General features: G+C 37.2%; 1 protein-coding gene and 1 pseudogene across 7 annotated transcripts in view; one reads left to right on the top strand and one right to left on the bottom strand.

Moving 5' to 3' along the window:
* The window catches only part of BCLAF3 (BCLAF1 and THRAP3 family member 3), a 53,192-nt gene that overhangs the window by 2,560 nt on the left and 24,346 nt on the right, over nucleotides 1–26,286 (top strand). For 4 of the 7 annotated variants that reach the window (XM_036226687.1, XM_036226681.1, XM_036226685.1 and 1 more), the window contains exons 2-7: nucleotides 10,631–10,705; nucleotides 13,887–14,456; nucleotides 14,826–15,485; nucleotides 22,837–23,009; nucleotides 24,489–24,603; nucleotides 25,321–25,384. In XM_036226687.1, coding sequence (XP_036082580.1) covers nucleotides 10,665–10,705; nucleotides 13,887–14,456; nucleotides 14,826–15,485; nucleotides 22,837–23,009; nucleotides 24,489–24,603; nucleotides 25,321–25,384 — 1,623 coding nt within the window. In that variant the 5' untranslated portion in view covers nucleotides 10,631–10,664. Of the gene's footprint in view, nucleotides 1–5,317; nucleotides 5,542–6,515; nucleotides 7,286–10,630; nucleotides 10,706–13,886; nucleotides 14,457–14,825; nucleotides 15,486–22,836; nucleotides 23,010–24,488; nucleotides 24,604–25,320; nucleotides 25,385–26,286 lie in introns of those variants that run through there. The other 3 variants (XM_036226683.1, XM_036226682.1, XM_036226686.1) reach the window with 3 other exon arrangements.
* LOC118607893 lies at nucleotides 4,037–4,159 on the bottom strand (annotated as a pseudogene).

Below are 26,286 nucleotides of genomic sequence, written 5' to 3'. Positions count from 1 at the left end.
TTAGTATTGGAGTCTGAGAACCTGGATTCCAGTTTCAGATCCTGCACTGGAGCGGATTGGTTAACCTTTTTGAGGCTTGGTTTCTTCACCTTTGGAATGGAGGTAATTCTAGCTTTTTCAAAGGCTCACAAAGATTAAATGAGATAGTAGTTTTAACAAACTTAGTGAACCAGGAAGTACTGGCACTCATGTGATCCTTTTTATCCACCGAAGACTTAGCATCTCTTAGGTCTCTTTCAACTTTGTAAGCCTTGCCTCTAGCAGTCACTGGCAGGAATGTTTGCTAAATTATCATAAAATGCCACTGTTGATAAAAATTTAATTTCAGTCATTGAAGAAGGTAATAAGTAAACTTAGAATATTGGGAGAGATCGACTATTATTTGCAATGAATATTTAGGAATCAAAGGAAACATTGAACCTAGAGGCATCTCAACTATGACTGTCATTCTACAATATACCCTCAGTGCCAGGCACATAGTTCCTCCTTATCAGCAATAAACCTACTCGAGTTGCTGCCATTTTGAAACCTCCTCCCTAGACCCCTATTATTCAACTGAAACCCAGTTTCTCTCCTCCTTTTCCAGCTAGACTGTTAAGGAGTTAATAATTGGCTTTCTAAGTCTCCTTACCCTGTGTGGTCTCATTCTTCATTCCTTTTAATGGATCTCTATGCAGCTTTGCCTCCTAGTCTCTGACTAGTTCATTTTCTTCGAGAAGTCGGAGTTCTTGTAGGCTTGATATTTTTGTGTGTGTGATATATCTGCTCTGGAATAATTTAGAGCACTGAGGCTATCTAGTGTTCGAAGGTTTGGTAGAATTCCCCTGTGAAACCATCTGGACTTGATGCTTTTTCACAGGATAAATTATTTCCTTAATAATTTTCTCTATTTCCTCTATTGAAATTGTTCTGTTTAAGCTTTCTAACTCTAATGGGGTCAATTTTAGTAATTAATTTTTTTTCTAGCAAATTATCCCTTTCATTGGGATTTTCAAATTTATTAGATAGAGGGCTCCGTAGTAATCTCTTGTGATTGAAAATTTTTTCTTCTATTTCAGTGTTTATTTCCCCCTTGCCATTTCTTATTTTGTATACTTGTGTTTTCTCCCTTTTATCTTGCGTTGTATAGCAGTTTATTTTAATTTTTTCAAAAACTACAGAATTTTGAATTTTTCTTCCTCTACTTTTATGTTTTTATTTCCTTTCTTGTGCTTTTTTTTTTGTTTACCTTGTTTTTTTTTTTTTAGTTTATTTCTTTTTTATCACGGAAACGAATTTATTTTTATTCTTTCATTTTTATTGGTAAATATATTTAGTGCAACGAATTTTCCTTTGATCACTGCTTTAAATGCATCCCATAGAATCTGATATGTAGTGCTTTCATTATCATCATTTCTCTAAAAAGCTATAATTTTAGTTATAGAATACCAGGAACGGTTTAATAGGAGGCTTTAAAATTTGCAGGTGGATGGGCCTTTCTGTTTTTTTTTTTTTTTTAAGTAAATTCTAGTTTTATTGCATTATGATCATAGAGTATTGTTTGTAATATTTCTATTTTATGGAAGTTACTGATGTTTTCTTTGTGATCTAATATATGATTATTTTGGGCGAATACGTGGAGGCACTTGAAAAGAATATCACTAGTATCAGAGTGTAGAGTTTGATAAATATCCTTAAGATTTACCTTATTGATTATGCTGTTTAGATCTTCTATCTCCTTGTTTTAGGTTCACCTGATCTAATATACCAGCGAGAGTGCCATTTCAAAGTATCCTATTTAGTGTGTTTCTATCTATGTCTCCTGGCATCTCTTGTAGTTTTTGTTTCATAAAGGTGGTTGCTATGTTATAGTCATGTGAATATGTATATTTTTATTCTATCTTCATCGTGGGTTGTGGCTTTTAGCATTAAAAAGTGTTTTTCTTTGTATGAGTGCTTTGGGGCTTGATTTCTGCTTAGCCGCATCTCAGGATTACCACCCCTGCTCTCTTTTTGCCATCTGCCTCGTGTAATTTGGCCATCTTTTTATTTTTAGCTTTTCAGAATCACTTCATTTTAGATGCATCTTTTGTACAACTCCTTGAGTTTTGCTTTGTGATCCAAACTGAAACTTTTTATTTATAGTAGGTGAATGAAGCCCATTTTATTGCTAGAACTGATATAATCGGTCTCAACTCTATCATAATATTTTATTTATATGTATTTTGTTACATTTGCTATTTTTTTCTATAAGATGTGTGTGTTTTTTTTTTTTTTTTTTTTGCTCTTTTATTTAAAACAATTGGGGTATTTAGGAAGGTTTGTGTTTTTGTTAACCTTTTTAAATGCCCTTAACCAGTTTATTTAAACTTTTATGTATTCTTAAGAAATACATTATTCTTTGTAATCAAAATAGGTCAATGATAGGCCAACAGTGGGATTCTATATTCACTTCTAGCTCCTTACTAGAGAACTGGTGAGAACACCTAGCTTCTGTGGCCAAGAGAATAATCCATCCTCAGGTCTGGTTCCCTTAGATGTGCTGTTTGCCCTCTTGCTCTGTGGGCTCTGCCTTGGTTTGGTTCCGTGCTGGAAGTGTGGCTGCTTTGTTGCAGAGGCTTTCCTGAGAGAATTCTTTGCATTTTAAAATACTGAACTCACAGTTAGTGTGGAATCTCTGTCAGTTGGTTTTTGGGGGGAGGGGGGTAACAGATTTACTGAGATATAATTTACATACCATACGATTCACTCACTTAAAAGTGTACAGTTAAGTTTTTTAGTATATTCACAGAGTTACGCAATCATCATCACAGTCTAATTTTATAACATATTCATCACCCCAAAAAGAACCCCCCATGCTTCCCCCGTCCAGGCAACCACCAGCCTGCTTTCCATTTCTATGGATTTTCCTAGTCTGGATCTTTTATATGTGACTAGCTTCTTTTCCTTAGCATAATGATTTCGAAGTTCATCCCTGTTTAACCATGTGCCAGTACTTCATTCCTTTCTTTGGCCAAATAATATTCCATCGTGTGAGTACACCACATCTTTAAAATTCATTTATCTCTCAATGGACATTTCAGTTGTTTCTACTTTTTTAGTTATTATAAATAATACTGCTATGAATATTTATGTACAAATGTTGTGTGGACATATATTTTTATTTCTGGGTCATTAATGAAACTCTATGTTTAATTTTTTTAAGAAATCGCCAAACTTTTTCAAAGTGGCTACATTAGTTTACATTCCTGCTTGCAATATGAGGGTTCCATTATTTCTACATTTTTTAGTACTCGTTATTATCTTTGAATATGGCTCTCCTGATTGGTGTGAAGTGGTATCTCATTGATTTGATTTACATTTCTCTAATGATTAGTGATGTGCATTTTTTTCTTGTGCTTGTTGGGCATTTGTACATCGTCTTTGCAGAAATGTCTCTTCAGCTCCTTTGCCCATTTTTAATTGGATCGTCCTTTATTATTAAATTGTAAGTTTTTTATATGTTCTAGTTATAATCTCTTATCACATATGATTTGCACAAAATTTTCTCCATCCTGTGGGTTGTCTTTTTACTTTATTAATAGCGTCTTTTATACTATAAATATTTTTAATTATGATAATGCCCAGTTTACCTATTTTTGTTGTGTTTTTGATGTCAGATCTAAGAAACCGCTTCCTGATCCAAAGTCTCGGATTATTTATCCTTATGTTTTCTTCAGAGTTTCATAGTTTTAGCTCTTACATATGAGTCTTTAATCCATTTTGAGTTAATTTTTGCATGGTATGAGGTAGGGCTAAACTTTACTTCTTTTGCTTAAGGAGATACAGTTGTCCTAGCACTGTGTGGATTTGTTTAACCTTTTACTATCTGACTTATCAGAGGCCCCCCCCCCCCGCCCCAGTATGCCTGAAACCCAGCAATTACCTACATAACATCGAGCTTTTACTATTATTCTCTTCTGCCTTTTTTTTTAGGTGAGGTAATCCTTGGTTGACCTCACAGATTGCAAGGAACTTGTCAGTTTACAATCCCTTATTTTTTATTTTTCATGTTTTACGCCTACAGCACCTGGTTTTCCTAGGTGGTCTCCCATCCAAGAACTAACCAGGCCTGACCCTGCTTAGCTTACGAGGCCGTTCGTATGAGATCAGGCTTATTCAGGGTGGCATGGCCGTAGACACTGCCTTTTTTTAGTTGCAACGTTTCTACTCTGTCACCATATGCAGTAATTTTACATGAGTCTTCTACCTTCATCTTCATCTTTCTTTTTAATGTCATATGTTCATTTACATATTTTAAAATGCTCATTGTCAACTTTGCAGATGTTTTTTTTGTCATATGGTTGGATGAAGCTCATCCTCTAGTAGATTCCTTGGGAAGGGCTAATAAGTGCAGAAATTCCCTATGTTTTTGTGTGTTGAAAACTTATTTTCTGTAGCCTTGGTATTAAAGGGATAACTTAGCTGATATAATATTCTTGGTTCACACCTACTTTCATTGATTTTATTTTTTAAATGTTAAATGATCCATTGTTGTCTTGCTTTTTATGTTGGTTTTGAAATACCTGATGCTAGTCTAATTCTTTCGGATTTGTAAGCTATTTATCCTCTTTACCTAGAATTCTGGAGGATTTTATCATTTTCTTTGATGTCAAATAGTTTTTACTAAGCTATGTTTCAGAGTTGATTGTTTTAGGTTAATTTTCCCAAGTATCCAGCGAGTTCTTCAGTAGGTAGGTAGAGTCAGGTCTTTTTCCATTTCTGGAAAGTTTTCTTGAATTATAGTTTCAAATACTAGTTCAGTTTTATTATTGCTTTTTCTTCTCAGTAACTATAATAATACAAATATTATTTCTTCTTTACCAATCTTCTATTTCCACTACTTACTCTCTTTCTTTCTCCACAACAAGCATTCATTTTCATTTTCTTGGTTGTTTTCCTGACCTTCTTCACTGTCCCTTATTAAATTTATATTTGAGTTTATTCTTCTTTGGGCACCTTATAATTTGTTCGCTTCTGAGATAATTTAGTCTTATTCTCCTATTTTTTTCTGAGTTCGATTAACTTTTTTTTGTCATTTTACTCTGAATTTTGGTCTGTTTCTGTTCTTAGTTTTTAAATTTTTGATTCAAGATGAAGTTAAAAAATATTTTTAAATGCTTTTGCATATTGTTTTGAGTACAGACTTAGAGCTTTCTTCTGCTTCATGGTTTTTTGGGGGAGGAATTTTCCTTAGTGGAGAAATTCTTTTTCAACTTTCTTGTAAACACATAGGGCATCAGACTTTTTTTTTTTTTTTTTTTTTGCAAATCTTGTGGGTATGAAATGGTATCTATTGTTTTAATTTTATCTTCCTGGTTAGGTTAGCCTTGAGTATCTTTTTCTATGTTTATTGGACATTTATGTTTTCTCTTTGTTGAAAACTTAGAGCAAATAGTTGCCATTTACTGAGGTAGGACAGACTGTAAGAGAAGCAGATTTTGGAGGGTGGTCAGGACTTTGCTTTTGGACTGTTTACAGCATCTAGTCGGCTGTTGGATATGTAAGACCACAATACGGAAGGTAGGTGAGGGCTGGAAATAACAATTTGGGAGTTGTTGATTTATAGAGAGTATTGAAATCCATGAGACTGAATAAGAGTGTAGACTGGAGAGAGTATAGATGACGGCAAGTGCGAAGACTGAAGTTAACTATTTAGAGAAAGACTGGGTTCACTATTTAGGGGAAAGGGTGGTGGCTGGGGAGAGACGAGGAGAAGCTAACAAAGGAGACAGGAAGAAAAGCAGGTCAGTGTAGTATCCTGGAATCCAAGTGAAAAATGTTTCAGAGAGGAAGGTGTGAATGACTGTCAAGAGCTGCTGTGGGTCTAGGAGGAAGACACATAACCTTTGGATGGATTTGGCAATGTGAATTTCACTAGTGATCTTGACTGCAGTGGTTTGGTGCAGTGGCAGAGCCGAAAGCCAGATTGGTGGGGGGCCAAGCATGAACGGGAGGGTAAGACTCGGGAGAGAAGGACTGTGGTATGTTTACAGGCATCCCTTTGAGGAATTTGGTTGTAAAAGGAGAGCTCAGGTGGTAGCCCCAGGGGGTATGGTTGTAGAGAGCTGAGTGAATTGCTGGTGATTGCAAGGGTCTGAGGGGAAGCAAAAGCCTTGTTGTGGGAAGAAGAGAATTCCTGAGGCTGGGTCTTTTTCATCTGGTGAGGAATGTACCCAGTGCTGTCCTGGTAGGGGCGGTCTCTTTAGGCACCAGCATCACCTACAGCATCCTCTTGTGAGCGGATGCCCCTGCAGTCCAGTCTTTATATGTTCAAGGGTTCATTCATTACCCCTGCCCCTGTACAGTTCACTCTGAAGTAGCAGTGTAAAGGAATTTATTTTCTGTTGCCGACATCTCCCCAGTCTGCTGGTGTTTCAGCCTTTTCTCTCCCTCCCCTCCCCCTCCTCCTGTTCCCTTCCCCTCCCCCTCCTCCCTGGCCCCTCTTCTTCCCTCCCCCCTCCTCCTGTGCCCCTCCCCCCTCCTCCTTCCGTCCCCTCTTCCTGCCCTCCTAAAGCTGGTTCCTTTAATTTTGCTAGTCATAAGTTAGTTTAAATCAAGAATCAGCACACTTTTTTTATGAAAAGGACCAGTAAATAAAATAACCTTAAGATAGTAAATATTTTAGGCTTCATGGGCTACTTACAGTTTTTGTCTGTTGCATGCATATTCTGCATATTTTTTTTTTTTACAACACTTTAAAAATGTAAAAACCATTCTTAGCTTAGATTTTGGGGTTTAAATTAACTTTCCTCTCTTATCCATGAAGCCCCTGAGCCAGTATTTTTCATTACTAGCTGATGTGCACTAAGCAATTGCAAACAAAGTAACTTTTTAAGAAGCAGCTTTACTGTGAGATATGATTTGCAGGTTTAAAGTGCACACACAATTCACTGGTTTTTAGTATGTTTGCAGAGTTGTGCAACCATCTCCATAATATTTGATGTAATCTTAGGGCATATTCATCACCCCAAAACAGCTTTGAGGTATAATTTGTATGCATTTAAAGTCACCGATTTTTGACTGAATAGTTTGCATTTTAATAAAGCTCATTTTAATATTAGCAAGAAAAATACCTTTTTTTTATTGCATAATCAGTGAATCTCACTTGTAAACATTTTCTCCCAAGTGGTCTCCACCTTTCCCTTTAAACCAGCAGTACTGTAGTCCCTGGACCAGCAGCCTCCACGTCACCTGGAAACTTGCCAGAAGTGGGACCCACACCGGGGATAGGGCCCAGAAATCTGTGCTTTAACCAGCCTTTCAGGTGATTCTGACACACATTAAAGTTTGAGAATGTCTTTCCTAAGGTCTGTCCCTGAGTGGAATTACTGGGCTGTGGGATATGAGCATGTTCAACTTTAACAGGTACTGCCAACCCCTTCCAAACTGGTTATACTCATGTATACTTGGCTAGCAATATATAGGAGTCCCCATCATTCTATGTCCTCATCAACACTCTGGAATATGCAACTTAAATTTTTTTGGTCAATCCGATGGGTGTGGAATGGTTATGATAATTTATGTTTACTCAGTTATTAATGTGGTCGACTTTCTCAAGATTCCCATAGGTCATTTGAGTTTCGTGTTCTGTAATGTGCTTTTTGGAGTCTTTTGTCAATTGAAATAAATACAATTCTGTAAACAAATAATCACAACATATTGAAACAATCAGAATAAACCCAGAATTCCCCAAAATAAAGAAACTCAGCAGGGGGAGAAATATCAAGTCAAGGAGAAAATCCCAAGAGAAATGATGGTCAGACAGTCCTGAAGGAAGAGGGATTTGTCAAGCTGAGGGAAAGCCACCTACATGGTAGGAACAGCATGGCCTGATGAAGGAAAAGCGAGTAATGTGGTGTGATAGACTAAGGCTAGGAGAAAGGTAGGAAGTGACCACATGTATATGTTTTGAATTCATTTAATCTTTTAGTGACTGTTGGGCATTTGGGTTATAATTAGTTTGGGTGGTTTTTTTTCCCTATTATCAATAAAGCTCATGCAAACATCTCAGTATATATAGCTGCCTTTTTTCTTTTAAATTGTTACCTTAGAAAAATAAGTTTAAGCTGAAATTATTAGATTAAAGGAAAGTAGACAAGATTAGTTTTGTCATTTCTTACATACTCGAAGATTACCCATCGTGAGGGAAATGCTTATTAAAACCACAGTTGAGGTACCACTAAGATTGTTATAATTCAAAAGACAGACAACAACAGATTGTGGTGAAGGTGTAGAAAATTGTAACCATCATATATTACTGGTGGGAATGTAAAAAAATGGTGCCGCCCGGAAAAATTTATTAGTCTCTCAATTTGCTAGCATTATCATATGACCTGACAATTATACTCCTTGGTATATACTCAAGAGATATAAAAACATATGTCCTCACAAAAATTTGCACACAAACGTTCATAGCAGCATTATATATAATAACCAACAAAATATAAACAATCCAAATGTCCATTGAGAGATGAAGGAATAAAGATGTGTGGTATACCGATAGGGTGGAATATTATTCAACTATACAAAGAATGAAGTACTAACACATGGTAAAACAAGGATGGCCTTTGAAAACATTATGCTAAAGGAAAGAATCCAGGCGCACAAGACCACATATTGTATAATTCCATTTTTATGAAAGGTCCGGAATATGCACATCCATAGAAACAAAGTAAATTAGGGGCTAATTGAAGGAGGGAAGGAATGGGGAGAGACTACTACTAATGGGTTTCTTTTAGAGGGGATAAAATGTCCTAAAATTAGATCGTGGTGATGGTTGTACATCCCTGTGACTATACTAAAAAACATTGGATGGTATACTTTAAATGAGTGAATTGTATGATCTGAATTATGCCTCAACAAATCTGTTTTTCAAAATAATAAAATGGAAAAAAAAAAGAATACCTTTCAGAAAAATTATGGTTTTTATCATCACCATCAATATTTGGTGTCGCCCCCCCTCCCCACCACCACATAAAACCATTGGGGTCATTATTTTTGTTAAGTTTAATTGAACAAAATTCAATTGATGAACCGATACCGAGAGCCTCTTTGGTTAAGTTATAAGCGCCTTCAATAGAATGTAAGCTCCAGGAGGGCAGGAATTTTTGCTTGTTTTTGTTCACTGCTGTATCCCCAGCATAGTGCTTTGCAAAAATAGATGCTCAGTAACATCTGTCGAATGAATGCATTTTGATATTTCTAGTTACTAAGTAAACATTTTCCCCTTAAGTGTCCTAATATCATAGTACATCTGAACTAAATGTTCTTACTAGCTGCAAATTCTTTTTTTGCAAAGAAGCGGTGTTATAACTGAATTGAATGCACTTCTGATAAGTGATCTGATTCAAGTCCTTTGACCTTATATGCTTTTACTTTTTTTCTGAAATTCCTTATAACAATAGTTTGCAAATGTTCGACTATGAGGACTCTCTTTTTAAAACAATGTCCACATATCAACAGTTGTACTTTTTGAATCAGTCAGCGGAAAAACCACATATAGTGGCAAGAAGCCGTTTATATTTCAGTAATCACCACAATGGCTTCAGAAATTTGCAAAATAGAGATTATAATATAAGAGATCTGTGTTATGTAGTTTGTGCATGGTGGCCGTATGTATGTATTTTTCATGGACCCATGGTAATAATTTTGAAAGCCACCAGGGGTTTGGGGCCAGTAGGTTGGAAACTAGTTAATTATAGTATCAGAACTGAGGAGGATTACTAAAATGTAAAAAATAGCTAGTATAGAAGTTTATACCCTAATCATGTATTTTTACGTTCAATTCCTAAAGCTGTCGGTTCCTTTTAAAGACTGAAGAATATTTTAAAAATCAAGTTTATGTGTCTTTTAAAATTTGCTTATTTGACATTTATTTTGGCAAAAAATCAGAAGCAAGCTAAATGTCTAATCATGCTTAATTAAGTTTCGGTATATTTATCTGGTGGAAATTAGGTAGCAATTGAGTACTATAATTAGGCATTGTAATTCTTATTATCCAACCATTTAAAAAGCAGGAGATATCATCAAGTGTTCCTAAACATGTTGACTGTGATTATATGAAATGTTTATGTGTACCCGGTGAAAGACAGGCAGGTAGTAGTAGTGGTTGTGTTGGGAGAGAAGAATTCTAGGTAATTTTTTTTCCTCACTTTGGAACCCTTATTTAGCAGTTGCTGTGCATGAGGCAGTATTCTAAGCTCTTCTCACGCTCAGAGATCAGAAAGTTACACTGTATTTGGTATTTGGGGCCTGTCGTGTGTGTATGGGGGCGGTGGGGCCTTGAGCTAAAAATAGTTTTTACATTTGATAAAGGTTGTTTAATAAAAAAAAAAGAAGAAAAAGATGCATAGAGACCTTATCTGGCCTGCAAAGCCTAAAATAGTTACTATCTGGCCTTTTACAGAAAATGTTTGCAGACTCCTGATTTAATTCATTTTAACCTCACAACATTCCAATAAGGTAGATCTTACTATTATCATCTCCATTTTACAGATGAGAAAACTGAAGCACAGAGGGCTTAAGTAGCTTTTTGTCTGTAGCATTCACTGTTTTTAGAGGAGGGTGCAGGCTCTTTCTACAAACTCGCTAATACTGTGTTCCTTTGCAGTGTAAAAAGTGGATAGTGCCTCACGAGTCAAAGAATGGCACGGTCGCACTCTCGGTCACCCAGGTGGAAACCCAGGTGAGCAGTTCTTAGTTTAGGGGTGGAGCAAGCTTGGATTTAGGATGTACTTCAACTTTCAGATTCACAAGTACTGTTAAGAACCTAATTTAATAAGCTCATGGGACTTGGTTATTCACCACAGTAGGTGCTTTACAGTGATAGAGGTTATATTTCTAGGTTCTAGGAGCTGACAGCTTTCTTTAATTTATACCTGGCAGCTAGGATTAATTCATAATAAAAAGAAATGCCATGGCCACAGCAAGAGAGAGTAAGGAATGTCTTTGAGAGTGTTACATGTTTTGCAACAGTAAGTGGTTTAGAACTTTCCAGTGTGTATTTTGAATTTTATTTATTTTTTTCATAATTAATATGTTTGAAGAAATTGGGAGTTAGAAAATTGGGAGTTTCCTGTTTCTTCTTCATGACAGGATAATAGAGTTTCAAATAACTCAGTTGTAGTTAACCACCCCACCCCTTACCTGGTTGGTGGTGTTAGAAGTACATATAATTAGATTGCAACCATTCGACCAGGATTCATTGCATGCCTGCTACAGGTAGGTTCTGAGGCTACAGAGGCAAATACATTTTCTGGGCCCTCAGGAAGCACACACACGAGGCTGGGGAGATTGATGCCCTGGCCAATGATGATACAGTGGGAAAAGCGCGGTGCCGCTGACCGAGACAAAGTACCCACAGGGAGGGAATAATTCTGCTTTTGTGGAGGGGACAGAGAGATACTAAGAAAGTCTTTAAGGAAGAGATGAGATTTTAGCCAGCCATTTACGAACGAGTGAAATTTCTAAAGGTAGAAAGAGAAGTATTCCAATTAAGGACAGCAGGGGCAAAGGCGCAGAGCTGTGAAAGTGACTGGTATGTTAAAAAGGACCATAGTCACACACGCCAAAGGCAGACCAAAATTTTTCATGTTAATATGACTTGGCCATTATGCTTGTTCATCATGGTTCTACAATGACTAATCCGTCATCTCTCCAACAGTTTTAATTTGGAGTTTACAAGACCACGTTATAATGGGGAGGAGCTTCAGAAAAAGAGGAAATGTAAAGAAGTGAATGATTTGAACCTGAGTGGGGAGCACAGAAGTCGTTTTGTTTCACCCTTTGGTGGTAGGCCTTAGTGAGGGGGCATGAAAGACCCCGCCAAGCTTAGTGCCTGGTCTCCAGGATCCTTCTCAGGACTCTTTGTCAAAAACTGTAAAGAATTACTATTTCACCCTACTCGCAAGCTATCACATTAGCCTGTCACAAGGCCCTGCTGGGTCAGAGGCAAAGGTCTGTGTTACTCATAGGACAGCAGGCAGCCTGAGCTTCTCATTCCTGTGTTCCCCTTCCCCCCAGCCCCCTGAGGGCAGGTGGTGACAATGCAGCTGAGGAACCGAACCCCATCAGGGGCTTTTGCCTTGGAAGAGACATTATCTTATTATCCTGGACTGCAAACAAACCGGCCCTCTGCCCCTGGGGGAGGTGCTAGCTCCATCTCCCATCTTCCCAGGCCGCTTGCATCAAAACAAAAGCTGTTGGTGCTTCTGCTCACAAGGCATGCAGAACACAGACCCACAGAGAACTGTCTCCAACAGACTCCTACGGTCTCCTTTGTCCCTTTGGGAGAACTAAAAATGGTAGCAACTATTCCAGTAATCTCCTTCAGAAGAAAGGGCCTCTAGTCAATAAAACCCAGATATGAAATATAATATCAAAGTGGTATTCAGCTTGAAGTATGGATTAAAATGAGAGATTGACTGTTTTGTCCAGTCTGAAAGAAATCAGCCTCTCTGGCTGACAGCTTTTCTACTTAATGGTGGAGGAGATGAAATCTTCCAGGAAGTCCTCAAAGGCTCCAGTTACTTCTTCCTGTGATGAGGTGCAGCCAGCTGGATGCCAAAGCTTCTACCTCAGCTAAATAATGCACTTGCCAGTACATCTAGCTCGGTGATTCCAGAGGGAGATGTTGCTGAGCCCAGTATATAAATCCCAGTATTTACGTGAGGACGCCAAGTCTGTCTCCTTTCTTGTACGGGGGACACAGACAGCTCACCAAACAGAAAGAGTTTTACTCATGGTTGCTCCAACTCTGTGGCAGCTTCTTAAAGAGGGGGTGATAACAAAAGCTGCAAGGCTAGCCACCTCTTTAGTTAGAAGATATTAAACCCTCAGGGAGGAGTTGGGTAGATTGGACAGGTGGGATGGGAGGAAGTGTCCCAGGTGCAAAATTGAACTTCCGTGTGTTCCAGATAGTGGCTCTTGTCTCTCTTATCCTGGACTCTAGGCAACTCTGACTGGTTTCTCTGGATACAGAAGCCACCCTCCTCAGTGGAGATGAAAGGCTCGGTGTTGGCAGTGCTAAGGTATTGGAGAAGGTAGTTTTAGAAAGGATGCGCTGTCCCCGGAGAGCATTATAGCAGCGTTAAAGCACACACCCACCGAAGTTACAAGCCGTTTCAACAGCACATCTTTCATTTTGTATGTAAGGGAATAGGTCCGAGGGAGAAAAGCAACTTATCTATGTTAGTATTTATGGAGGAACTAAGCATGAGATTTGAGTCTTAAGACTCTCTTCTTTCCCCACCTCCACACACCGTTTAAGTATGTATTTTTTTTTTTTTTTTTTTTTTTTTTTTTTTTTGCTCCTCAATATCGTTTTAGTAGAGAGAATAGACAATTGGAAAAACTGTGGAGTCAGTTTTGGGTCCGAGTTAAAGTTTATTGTGGCTTCATAAACTCTTAGAATCTAATTTAATTTCAGAGGTTACGTTCAGTTTGCCAGAGACACTCCTATACATTTATTTGCACGAGTCTATCCCTTCTCCTACTTGTTTCTTAGCTGGCCATAGAACCTGATGTAAGCTCTTGCCAACCGGCCCTTTTGCCAGAATTTTATTGTCAGCAGTCTTCCAAAATGGATCCTGCTGTGTACCTAAGCTGGTCCTCCTCCAACAGGACAGATGTGCTCAGCCCATTTCGATATGCACATGGGATATATTATTTCAGATGGAAAGAGTATGCTTGTTGGATTGGGCACTAAGCGTAATCAGACCCTTATGTGGACAATTTAGAATACAGATAAAGCAATTTGATGGATTTAATTTGAGTGGAAGAGCAGATATTTTATTTAGGCAAGTCATGTTAAGACAAACTTATATTGTCTTTAAATGAACTAAACTGTTCTGTGTTTGTTTACATAGGTCTTTATCACCAATACCTAGAAATTCTGAATACTACAGGCAAAGACGTTCTCATGAGCGTTATGACTATGACCATAGGAAGGATCCGAAAAGACCCATTGCTTGGAGAGCGGACAGTGACAAACATGGACAGAGTAAAGCAAGGATTCCTTTTCGTGGAAATGCACACTACCGATCTTATGAGCCTAGATCACCTTCCCCAAACATAAGAAGAAACTCAGATGATTTTTATACTTCTAAGCCTCGCCAAGTATATTTATCAGGAAGAGGGGATGATAACAGAGGCTCTCAGTATGCGCCCCAATATTCAGAAGGTGCAGCCTACAAAGAGCACCAGAGCAGTTATTATTCCCAGCAAGTGCAAGGAAGGTATATTCCCGGTGACCAGAGAGTTAGAGGAAGTGAAAAAGGAGGGAAAACACCTCAGAGGTCAGTAGCAGATTCTTCTAGATTCGAAGGAAAGTGGCACGAAGATGAAATGAGGCACCAGAAGATACAAGATGAACCATATTCTCGGTCACTTAGAAGAGGCTCTGAAGATTTTGAGCCAAGGAGCTCTTTTCAGAACAGGTATAGGAAAACATTAAACCTGGGTCGTTTGGTATAAAGCCCCAAGTGGAAAGTGTGTTTGCTTTGAAGTGGAAGATAACCACCTTGCAAAGCTTTGGTCTAAAAAGATAAAAGGCATTGTAATACAGTCATGGTTTATTGGTAATAGTGAAGTATTTATTTTTAGAGTAATTCATATTGATCGCTATAATACTGACACAAAAAAATGATATTCCCTTTTTAACTATCTAGGGCCTCTGAGTTTGCTCGAGGGGTTATAGGTTAACTTGCCACTGAATTCCACATTTAAAGCCATGCTACCCAATATCCCACACATAAATTCTCACCTTCTCTTTAGTGCAACTGTAAAACTGCTTTATGTCAACACAGGTATCCTGAGGATCGTTATTTTAGAAACTACGGACACACATCGGAAAGATCTACAGACGTGGAGAGGTATGAAAACAGAGATTCTGCCAGAAATCCGCAGTGGAAGTCCAGGCATTCTCTTGTGCCTTACCAAGAGAAGAAAGATCAGCGGAATCTTTCACCCCAAGCTCACCGACACTTCCAGAGGGAAACCTCGGAGACCAGTTCAGCAACCAGGGGGGTATCCAATGACTATCGCCACAAACGTCATAAGACCTCAGATGAGGACCAGGGCTTTTCTGATGGAAGAACTCAGAAGTATTCTACAGAGGAAGATAGAAAATACAGTTCTCTAAAAGGCTCTGTAAATAGAGAGTCCAGTTGCTTTAATGCTGGAAGAGGGAGAGAGACTGAAAGTGGGCAAGGCAAAGAACCTTTTAAACCATCTCTGAAAAACTGCACTGCCTATACTCATTCAAATAAAAATGATGCTGATTTGAGACCCTATAATGACAAATGGAAGAACAAAATAAGGAAAAGGGATGACAGAAGAGAGAGCAACTCTCCCAGTAACCAACATGATGAAAGTAAACTTCCCGATGAGAAGCCTTCACCTACCATTCTTAAAAAGAAATCACTTACAATTAAAATAGATGTGCAGAAAACAGAAAATACAGCCAGGTATTATTTTGTTTTTTCTTAATGATATTTAATAACTTTCTGCCACCTTTATTTGAAGCTTTGAGAATGGAATTAATCATGTGTTTAGCGTCCATTGAGAGGGGAGGGATGGCCTTGATGCTTTTCAAAAAAGCCCTGTAATGAGGACGAATCCCATGATTGGTAACCCGGGGTGATCTCATGTCCATTTGTTTCCACGTCACATCTGAAGGTGCTTGATGGGGGCAGATCATTCTATGGAGTTGTTCCTCTTCATGAATATGAGTGTTTTTATACTGCCAGATTTTCTGTGTCCAGGGATAGGCAGGGTGGAGTACAAGGAACCTATTTCTTGCTCCCTTTCTCGGAGCCTGTTTTGTTAATGTTTTTATAAATGTTGATTTCCCTGTTGCCTCTTTCAGGGGATTTTTGACCTAGAAGGGACCTTAGCAGTCCCCAATTTTATAGAGCAGGAGAATGAGGCCCTGAGACATGAAGTAACTTATCTAAGTCAGAGTGTCTGGGTCTCAAATCCATGTGTCCCCTTATGAGTCAAGGAAGCTGGTGACTTAACATGGTTCTTGCCACCATCTCAAAATGACTTGTGCTCAACTGACTAGATTCTCTTAGGTAGAGGAAATTAGGCTAGAGTCTAGAAAGAGGCCTATTTATAAGACATTTAATTTAGCTCTTAATGATTCTTTAAAAAATGGACTACTGTTGTAATTGGTTATATTCTCCTAAAGTGGTTTGCAGGTTTCTTCCATGATGAATATCACCTCTCTTTCTGAATTCTGAGGATAATAAGGCACTGCACTGCAGTTGCCTCTTTCAGTTAAGTCTGAAATACCTTGTTGCATTACCAGTATGTGAATTAAAAAAGCGATAGACCATGTTGATTTAGTGCATTTGTGTTCACAGTTGACAAAAACAAGAGAAAACAAAGTACAAGGTTAGGACAGAGAGAGGTGAACCCATGTCCTTTTTTTTTTTTTTTAAACAAAATATATTTTGTTCCTTAAAATTAGGTATGGCAGTCCCTGTATATATATTTTTTTATTAGTTTCAGGTATACAGTACATTGGTTAGACATTTTACATTTGTTGTATTTGAAAAAATATTTTGAAATATACATATGTATATTTATACGTGCACTGAAAACATTTACAATTATGATTATATTACAGAAAGTTGAACAAAGAGGTGGGAAAATAACCCGTAATCCTTTTACATGGTTGTCATAATACTGTGTTAATTTTGTGTCCTATTTCATATACTTAAATCATTTTGTGCTATTTCCTTCTCGTTCTAAATCTTAAGAGCACAAAGGCTGCTGTAAGCATCAAGTTCAGGGATGTTCAGCTTTTTTTCTTTCCAACATATCATGGAAATGTCCAAATACACAGAAAAGTTGAAAGAAATGTACGGTGAACACCTATATACCCACCACCTAGAGTCTACAATTAACATTTTATTTTACTTTTGTAATCACATATCTACCCATCTATTCGTCTGGCACTCCATCTTATTTTTTTGATGCATGTCAAAATGAATTGCAGGTATCAGTGCATTCCCCTTTAAATACTTCAGTATATAATTTTTGTTTTTTTTTTTTTTGTTTTGAGGTAAAATTGCACACAATTAAATTGAAAAAAATCTTAAATTCTTTTCTAAAAGTGATGATACCCCCATTTAATAATGAAATGTTTTATACTTAAAGGAGAGTTAATAAATTGGCTGCAGCAGTTTTAAAGAGCACTAGAAATAAATACCAATTTTGAAGGATTTTATTTTAAAGATACCGAACACAGTTAATTTTATAATTCGATATTGAGAAATAGAAGCTTGAGCATCATGTGTCACAAAAGTGAGCTTCCTAAAATTGAGGCTACTGTATCTTTTATTTGAGTTTATAAACTATAATTCTGTGAAGTTTTATGCCCTGTCAGTGGGGCCTGTCAGCACATGTTTGAATTCCCTGACGGGGATCTGTAGGATGGCTTATGTAATAAAGAGCTTCCATTGCAAATCCTTCCTGTTCAAAAACCTGAATAATAAATAACTTAATAACATAGGCATCTTTTCCATATGATGAAGCATCACAGACAACAAAATATTTCTTATTGCGATTACTGATGAATAAGTTGTGGAAGAGTTTTGTGGGGTTGGATTGAATTATGTATGGACTGATGGACTATGCATATACTATGCATAAAACAAAAGTAGTTAAATGCCCTCAATAGAGTCATGTTCTCAGCTATTAACATAAATTAAATTTTACTCTGCTTGAAAAGATTAAAATGATCCTAGAGTGGAGAGAAGTTTAATTATTGGTTAAAATCTAGAGAGTTTATCCACTTTTTTGGAAAGACTAAGATGGTTCATTTTGTGCATTTGTTTACTTTCTTAGCTTTGGTCAAGTATCAATATATATGTAGTTGAAAACATGGTTATCACCTAGTGATTTTTTAAGGTTCCAGTTTGTATATAGAGCAGCAGTAGCCGCTTGCTTGAATGTTTATGGCGTAGCTAATACTTCTGTTAATGAAGATCATATTCTAGTGGTCCGCTTTATCAGAAACTGCATTATCAGAGGTACAGGTTACATATGAGTCATACATTTCAGAATGTAAGTTAGGGAGTCACAATGTGAAAATTTGTGCTAAGGGTTTTTGTGTATGTGTGTTTGCTAAGGTTTTTATGAACCCCAAACACTAACTGTTGTATATATCTGGGAGTCTTGGGGCAGATAAAGGGAGTTTTGGTTAACGCCGGGCACAGTAAGTGAGAGCTTGAACCTTGGTCAGGCTAGGAAGAAAGTGAGAGGGAGGAGCCAGGGTGCCACTCTCTGGAGAAGAATAAGCTGGTGCAGATGGACCCGAGGCTCCTCTGACCTCCCCAGGTGCTGGTACTGGGCATCCAGGCTGGGAAGGTTGGCTAGCAAAGTGTATTGGCCACAATTGCATTTAATCCTTTTATTTTCCACTCAAGAGATACAAAAAGCGCCTCCCCACCCCCATCAGATCTTTACCTTTTATGAAAGGGGATGAGGTGGGCGATGGGCCCCAGAAGACATCGGAGCCCTTATGTTCTGAGGAAAGGGGTGTGTGTGGTATAGGTGAGAGAACAATGTAAAAACCATAGCGAGGACTGAAGGAAGGGAACCTAATTACACAAGTTTACCTATGATGGGCACTGTTCAGCTGGAGGCAAGACAAGCTGTGGGTGGAGATATTTTTTGTCATATACAAACCTGCTACCTCACTGTTATGTATCACAAAAAAGTAAGGCTTTTTTTTCTCCTAAAATAATTCTCATATACATTTTTTAATCAAAAATTAATTGAGAGAAGGTTTCTTTATAGTCCTGTTTTCCACCCTAGCTTCTCTTAGTATCTCTTGGGGGCCCTAGTATAAGAAGGTGAACATTCTGTTTGAGGTTGGGGTGCATAGGTTTTTGTCTTTTGGCGGGCCACTGAGCAGCTCTGTGACATTGGGCAGGTCACCTGGCCATGCCTTTTTGGGCCCAAATAAACCTGCGATTCCTCCTGGCTCTTGAGTCTGCTTCGATTGGCCATGGGGTGATAACTTGAAGCTGGGTTGACAGGCTCATCATAGGATTCCCTGAACTTTTGTTATATATTTGAGATTCTATATTATAAAAAAAGAAATCTTTAAATTTTAAATTGCTCTAAATTAAGTAAAAAGTTTAAAATAAGAAGCCAAGAAAGTTAAACAAATTGGCCTCAATGAGAATTTTGAAGTATGTTATCTTTTTAGCTGAAATTCACATTTCAAATTGTCCAAGTCATTTTCCATTTATTCATTCAGCCGGTATTTTTTGAGGACCCACCCTATGTGAGACAGCCTGTTAGGGTGCCCTTGGACTATAGGTGGCCATAAGATTGGGTTTCTCCTCCTCTGGTCTTATAGACAGAATGGCACTGTTGGTCATACCATGGCACAGTGAGGGATGCGTGAAGTGGTGTGTGACTCCGTTGAGCTCAAGCTGGGGCGTTCAGGGAAGGTTTCTTTCATGAGTTGACGGGTGAGCTAGGCTTCAAAGGTTGTGGTGTGTTTTAGGCATGTAATGATGAGATGAAAGATATTTTATGTTTCTAGGTTAACAAAGACAGAAATGACTCACAGGAACTTTGAACTCTGTAATTCCAAGGTGTTGGTAAAAGAGAATAGGGATACAGGAGTCTGTGAATTTAAGACTGCCACACTGGCAGCCTGATTTGACAGGATTAGCTAATAGGAGAGAGCAGGTGGCTCGGTTCTGACTGCCAGAGGAGACTTGGAAGGGTGTTGGGGTGGGCAAGGCCAGTTGGGGGACTCTCAAGAAACAAGTAAAGAGGTGCTGAATGAAGGGAGTAGCAGTCTCCCTAACCTTTTCCCCTCTACTCCACAAATTCTAAAAGTGTTCTTAGGAAGACATGAACAAATTATAATTGAGAGAGTCTTTATGAACTGTAGGATGCTGTACAAAATGTTCGTTATGTTTGGAAGAAAACCGAGAAAGGAAAACCTTTGTGTTGTACGGATTTTGTTATCTATATAATAAGCTTCCCGAGGCCAGGGGATTATCTATTGGTTTTGGTCGTTGATTTTTTTCCTTACTGTTGCTTTGCCATGCAGTCAGTTTATTTATTTATTTGATGGATTTTAGCTGTGTACAAGAGGAAATTAAGGTTTAATGTAGCTTTTTATGTTTTCCTTGTTATTATGCACAGCACCCAACACCAGGGGAAATACCCGTAAACAGAGTAAAAAAAAATGGTGAGGGGTTGAAGGAGGGAATAGAGAAATCTGGAAGTTTTAATCAGACCAGTATTAGAATATAGGTGTTTGGCTATATTTTAATTTTTTAACTGTCTAAAATGTATCTCAAATGAGAACATTTGGTCATTTCAGCTTAACTACTTGTGTTGGGGGTATTTCCTGAAATTGTTAATTTGATCAATGATGTCTTAGGATATAGTAAAAAGGAAAATTTGAACTAACATGTGATTACATTGACAAATGTTAAATACTTAGAACATTTTGCTTTCTCGGGTTTTTCACATAGCAAAAGTATAATTGTTTTTAAAAGACTAAAATTCAGGTTATACTATTTTTATGTATAGTTTCTCAAATCGTTATTTTAGTGTTTTAAATTGAAAATCTTGCAGTGGGGTAACTAGGATAAATTTTTTAAATGATAATAAGTTTAAACACTGAAATTTGAGGCATTAATTATAGTTTCAGTGTATACCACAGCACTCCTATGAACCTTGAGGGTTGGGCATAGAGTGGGGATGTTATTCCAGTAATAATAAATTAGAAATAAATTTTAATAAGTCTTTGGTGAAAAACTGGAAGCCTTTATCAGCAGGTTTCCTCTTGGGAGAAACTTGAGACTGCAATAAAAAACGTTATCAACTAATTTCTCCTCATGGATGGACTATTTTTATAGTTTAAATAATGTGACATTTTCTTTTGTGATTCATTTTAAACGTCTTGTTTTTCTCCTGTAAAATGTTTTTTAAAGCTACGGTTTTTTGTTTTGTTTTTGGTATGGCACAGACTCTGTACCATTAAACCTCTGTAAACAGCGTTCGTAGTTCTTTGTTAGTGGAGATTATTACAGGGCCATTCTAGCTTCTAGAGTTTATCACTACATGTATGTTAGCTAGTTATCAGATACACAGTGGGAAGCTTGGAGCAAATTAGGAGGAAAGAAGGGAAATGAGCCTTCTCATGAGAGTCTTTCTAATGAACCAGGACTCCACAGCAGTGGAATCAGCCTGCTGCATAGTCACTTTTTCATGTTTTTGCCTTGGCAGGGGGTTGTTTTGACTGGTTTGAGGGAGCAGGGAGCATGGAAAGTCAGGTGGAAGCCTTTCCTCTGATAAGTTAAAATTAAGCACTTAAAACCATCTTGTTAGAGGAGTTACATTTTTTAGTTAAAGGATATCTGTAAGCCCCTCATAATCCTGGAGCAGGTTTGGATATATGGTCATTAGGTAACTTAAATAAATAAGTATATCTGTGCATGCATACACCCACACCCCAAAATGTATCTTCCTGATTGGTTTATGTTATATCATTTTTTTTTTCCAGTGGTGCTGCTGTTATTTAAAACATATTTCAGGCTTTTCTTTTGGATGTATCTTCAGAGCCTGTAACATACTCATGAAGATCCGTAGCAGTGGTTAATCTCATTTCTTTGGATGGTGAACTTGATTTTTGGCAAAAGCTAAAAGAAAAGCTATTTAGAGTTAAGTGCAGAGGAGTAAGGTTGGTGTAACTTGGTTAGTGCCATTTTGAGTCCAAAATGAGGTATAAATATAAAATAATGAGACATTTTCATCTATGACACATAAACTACCTCCCGACAAACAACTTAAAGAGTAGTTTTAAGCAAGAACGGTATTCTTGGAATAAGGTATAGTTCCCCATTATGGCACTTGGAAGGATTATGTTCATATGAAGGACATAAAGCAAAATAACCAAGACATTCATTGTCTAAGTGTCATGACACTTTCCCTAGTATGGCTACTGTAAAGATTAAATGAGATAATGCTCTAAGCTCTAAGCCCTTGTGTTTGGTATGTGGGAAGCTCACAATATCCGTTAGCTATATGTCATAATTGTGGCTTTATAATGGTATCTAAAGGTTAGGAGAACTTTTAATGAAAATTATAAAGATTCAGAAAGCGTTAAAGTGGTAAGATAGTCGGGGTTATATAATAAATGATAGTATTTCATAAAGGATAAACATTATAATTGGTTCTAATGATCATAACTTTGCTAACAACTAAGACTATTTTCTGAGAGTTTAGTGAGATTTTCTAAATGATTAAATTAATCTCAGCAGAATTTGGTTTCAAAATACTATTCAAAGCTTTTCATTACTGATACAGAGGTATAAGGATTTTTCTTAAGTCAGACAAGGTATTATGTTTGATGTCAGCTTTTTAAGTGTGATAGTATTTCAAGACAGTATAAGCCTGCTAGATTTACAATTTTATGGACATTTGAGAGTAGAAAATCTAATTGATTAATTTTTTGCATATGGTAGAGTATATTTAATGCCTTGCTGTATATTTTGAAGTAAAAATGGTTGCACTTAGGATTTTGAGGATCTTATTATTAAAGTGGCAAATATTTAATGACCTCTGATTTGAAAAGGAGAACTCAAAACCACGCATCTAAAGCTATTTTTCTCCTACTCATTATTGTACATGTTTTATGGCATACAATTTAGTACCTTAATTATAAGAAAAGATGAACATCTTTTTAGTTTTATAGCTATCTTGATTAATCTTTAAGTTCTTTTCTCAGTAAAATAGTTTCAAATTTAGTTAAACATTTACAAATTATTCTAGGGTTGCTTCTAGCAACACAGAGAGACAGATGTCACATGATTTGGTTGCTGTTGGCAGGAAAAGGGAGAACTTTCATCCAGTGTTTGAACATCTTGACTCAACTCAGAATACTGAAAACAAACCTACAAGAGAATTTGCTCAGGAAATCATAACTATAATCCATCAAATTAAAGGTTGGTATATTTTACACATACATTAGGGATAACACAAAAATAATGTACTGACTTTTCACAAGATAATAGGTAAAAATATCCGTAATATTGTAATAGTAATTAATATTTCATTACAGGTTAGATCATTAATTAGGAAATCTGTGGAAGAGAGTAGCAGGTATTAATTCAAGCCTAGTTCTTTTTTAAAAATTATTTTAAAGAATAGTAGACTTGAGGCAGCCACGATGCCTAGGCTTAGTTATTCTTCATATACAGTTCCAATAACAAAAGTAACAGAGGGAGAGGTTGGCTGTTGCAAAAGACAAGCATCTTGGGAGCAGCAATAAACAATAACGGATAACTGAACAGGGAAGGAAGAAACAACGAAAACCAGATATGGACGAAACTTAAGGCACTCAAGAAATCTGGAAATTTAGGTCATTTGGTGATATTCTTAAAGTCCCCGAGGGCATTATGGGGACTTTGTGCCAGGAGGGCAATGCTAAGCAAGCAATAAAAGATTCCAGTTTAATTTGGCATGCTTTGGCATAATAGAGTAAATACTTTAAGTATTTGCATTGAGTTGTTTTGTTTTGACTTCTGGCCAATTTCCATTAATTGGAAAATTCAGTTATGTCGACCGTAACTGAATTTCCTCACTGATGCTTTGTAAATAAGGCAAGTGTGGGTGTTATAAACGAGACTTCGCAATTTCGAAATTTTTATTTTATATATCTTACTAGATAATCGCATTAATCTTTTACCTTCAAAAAACATATTTCAAAAATAAGTTATTTTCTCCGCATCCCTCAAACTAAGGCACATGTTTATTTTAAAGCATGAAGTTTGTCTGAGACAGTTCACCTTCTCAGTTCCAGCCCCTCTTACCCAAAGGAAGTATGATTCTTGGAGGAAAGGGAGCTGGTATTGCAGAGAAATTTAAATCGTCTCAGAACAGCAACAGCAGGTTAGGGGAAAAAATTGCTTAAGTAGCATTCTGATGGGTCAAGTGTATTATCTTTCTCTCTATCCTGTCAAAAGCCTGTAGCATAGCCGATTTCAGAATGTCTTCATGCACTTCAGTTAAAGTTAAATGGTATTAGGAGGCCTGTGATATGCAAACATGACATTTAGCATTTGTTCAGAATCGTTTTAATGTTTCATGGTTGTTTTTGGAGTTATCCCTTACTCGAGGTGAGCTAGAGAGCTCTGTACTATCTTTACTTACCAGGGATAGGAAGGTCTTCTCCTGAAGAAGGTCCTCACTTTGAGAGAGCCGCTACCTTTTTCCCCGACAAGTAAGCAGGCCTGTCAAATAGAAACAGAATCCTTGGGTTTATAAGTCAGGTGTTTTACTATTGCTTGGGCTTGTCCTACATATTTTCAAGAGAAAAGAGATCAAATGTTCTTTAAATAATCTCTTCTTTCTGTGCTTATGTATAATCTTTTAAGTGGAATCAGTATTACACTGAGATAAAACTATTTGTTTCTTTTTTTCAGCAAATTATTTTCCATCACCTCACATTACTCTACATGAGCGTTTCTCAAACCTGCAGGATACAGAAGCTGCAGATGTAAATGAAATTAAATTGAATTCCGATCCAGAAATTCACAGGTAATGAATGCTTCATTACTGTACGCCCATTTAACTCATGGGAATGAGCCTCAGAACAGATGTGGGAAGGTGCTGCCTCCTGGGCTGGCTTTAGACTCTAGGACTGCATTTCCTACCAAAAACAAGACCAAACCCCAGCAGGTACTGGGCCTGTGCACTTTCATGAAATAGGTTATATCGAAGCCATTGACTAACATTGTTTAAATGTGCAGGACTCCGACACTGTTTACCTACCTGACCGATTCTGCGCTGTCTATAGTAATGGCCCACTGAAGTTATCACTGGAAGAATGAGAGACAGTTGTCAAGCCATTGAAATCATGAGTTGCTTGCTTCATGTGGTCAGAAATGGCTGTTCTGAGGACAGCCGGATGAAAACATGTGTCTTCTGCTACCAGCACCTGTCTGAGCAGGTGGCATACCCTGTCTTGTAAGCTGAGTTGAATCAGTGTTAGAATGCAGTAGATCACCAGAGCTAAGTTTAAGGTTACACAGACTAGTGATTTGAGAAATACTAAGGCATCACTATGACGTTGTTCACAGGGTATGTATCTCTTGGGAGACTGCCACATAGACGAAAAACCACACCTGGTGGCAAGTTTCTTTTGCTTCCTCTAAGACACGCCAGCTTTATTGAAAATTCCATCCTGTAGTAATGGAATCAAGGTATCAATGTATAATATAATTATTTAATCGTAATATTCCTTTATTATTTTAGGAGAATAGATATGTCTTTGGCTGAGCTTCAGAGTAAACAAACTGTGGTATTTGATGCAGAACAGGTAAGTGAATGCAATTTTCGATGAGAGATTATCTTAGTGTATTATTACTAGGAAAGGGAACAGGTGATTGGGGGTGAAAACAGGAAGTTAAAGTATATGAGGAAGAAGGGTCAAGACCCAAGAATCTGAAATTTACAAAGCTCTTCAGGTGATTCTAGTTATTAGCCAAGTTGCATGGAGAACACTGATAAAAGACAAAAATATTCCCTGAGAGAGCCAGTCCCTAAGGGCAACAGCTTTGTGTAATTAACACAAAAGTATAGCATTTAATATTCATTCCAAAACTTCACACTGCTAAGTATGTTTGGTACCTGTTTTTTTTTTCCAAAGCAGTCATGTGCAGTATATTTTAAAATTGTACATGGAATAAATGCAAAGGAACTTAATTTCATTTGATGTTGCCCTTCTGTTTATTGTAGAATGTATGAATGAGTCTGTGCTATACGAACTAGCAAAATAATGGAAATAACACTTAATTTTTTTATTGTCACGTGTTGTGTGTGGTGGTTCCCACCCAACACTTCCCCAACCTCGCCCCCACCCATTTCTTTCATAATGAGAAAAACTATCTTAACTAGCCAGGGAGCAGAAAATTGGCCCTTGTTTTAGAAGAAGTTTATCAAGTTCTAAAAAAGCTGCTAATTTATTCATTGAAAGTTAAGAGTTTTTGTAGAAGAGAGATTTTAGTACATTTCTAATAAAACAATTTTTTAATTTGTGAATAGTTGCAATTTTTATTGAACTTTGGAGATAGTTTATTGAATAAATGATATTTTTAGAAAATTTCTACTCATCCAAGTACTGTAATCGCCTTATAGGAAATTTGAGGATTTTTAGAAATCAGGGATTAAAAATTAGAAGGTAAAAAACTTCTAATTCAACCACTTAACACAAAATATTGT

Source organism: Rousettus aegyptiacus, unplaced genomic scaffold (assembly GCF_014176215.1).
Source record: "Rousettus aegyptiacus isolate mRouAeg1 unplaced genomic scaffold, mRouAeg1.p scaffold_m13_p_9, whole genome shotgun sequence".
Lineage (NCBI taxonomy): Eukaryota > Metazoa > Chordata > Mammalia > Chiroptera > Pteropodidae > Rousettus > Rousettus aegyptiacus.
The sequence above is the reverse complement of the archived record's forward strand: the minus strand, read 5'-3'. Positions and strand labels throughout refer to the sequence as shown.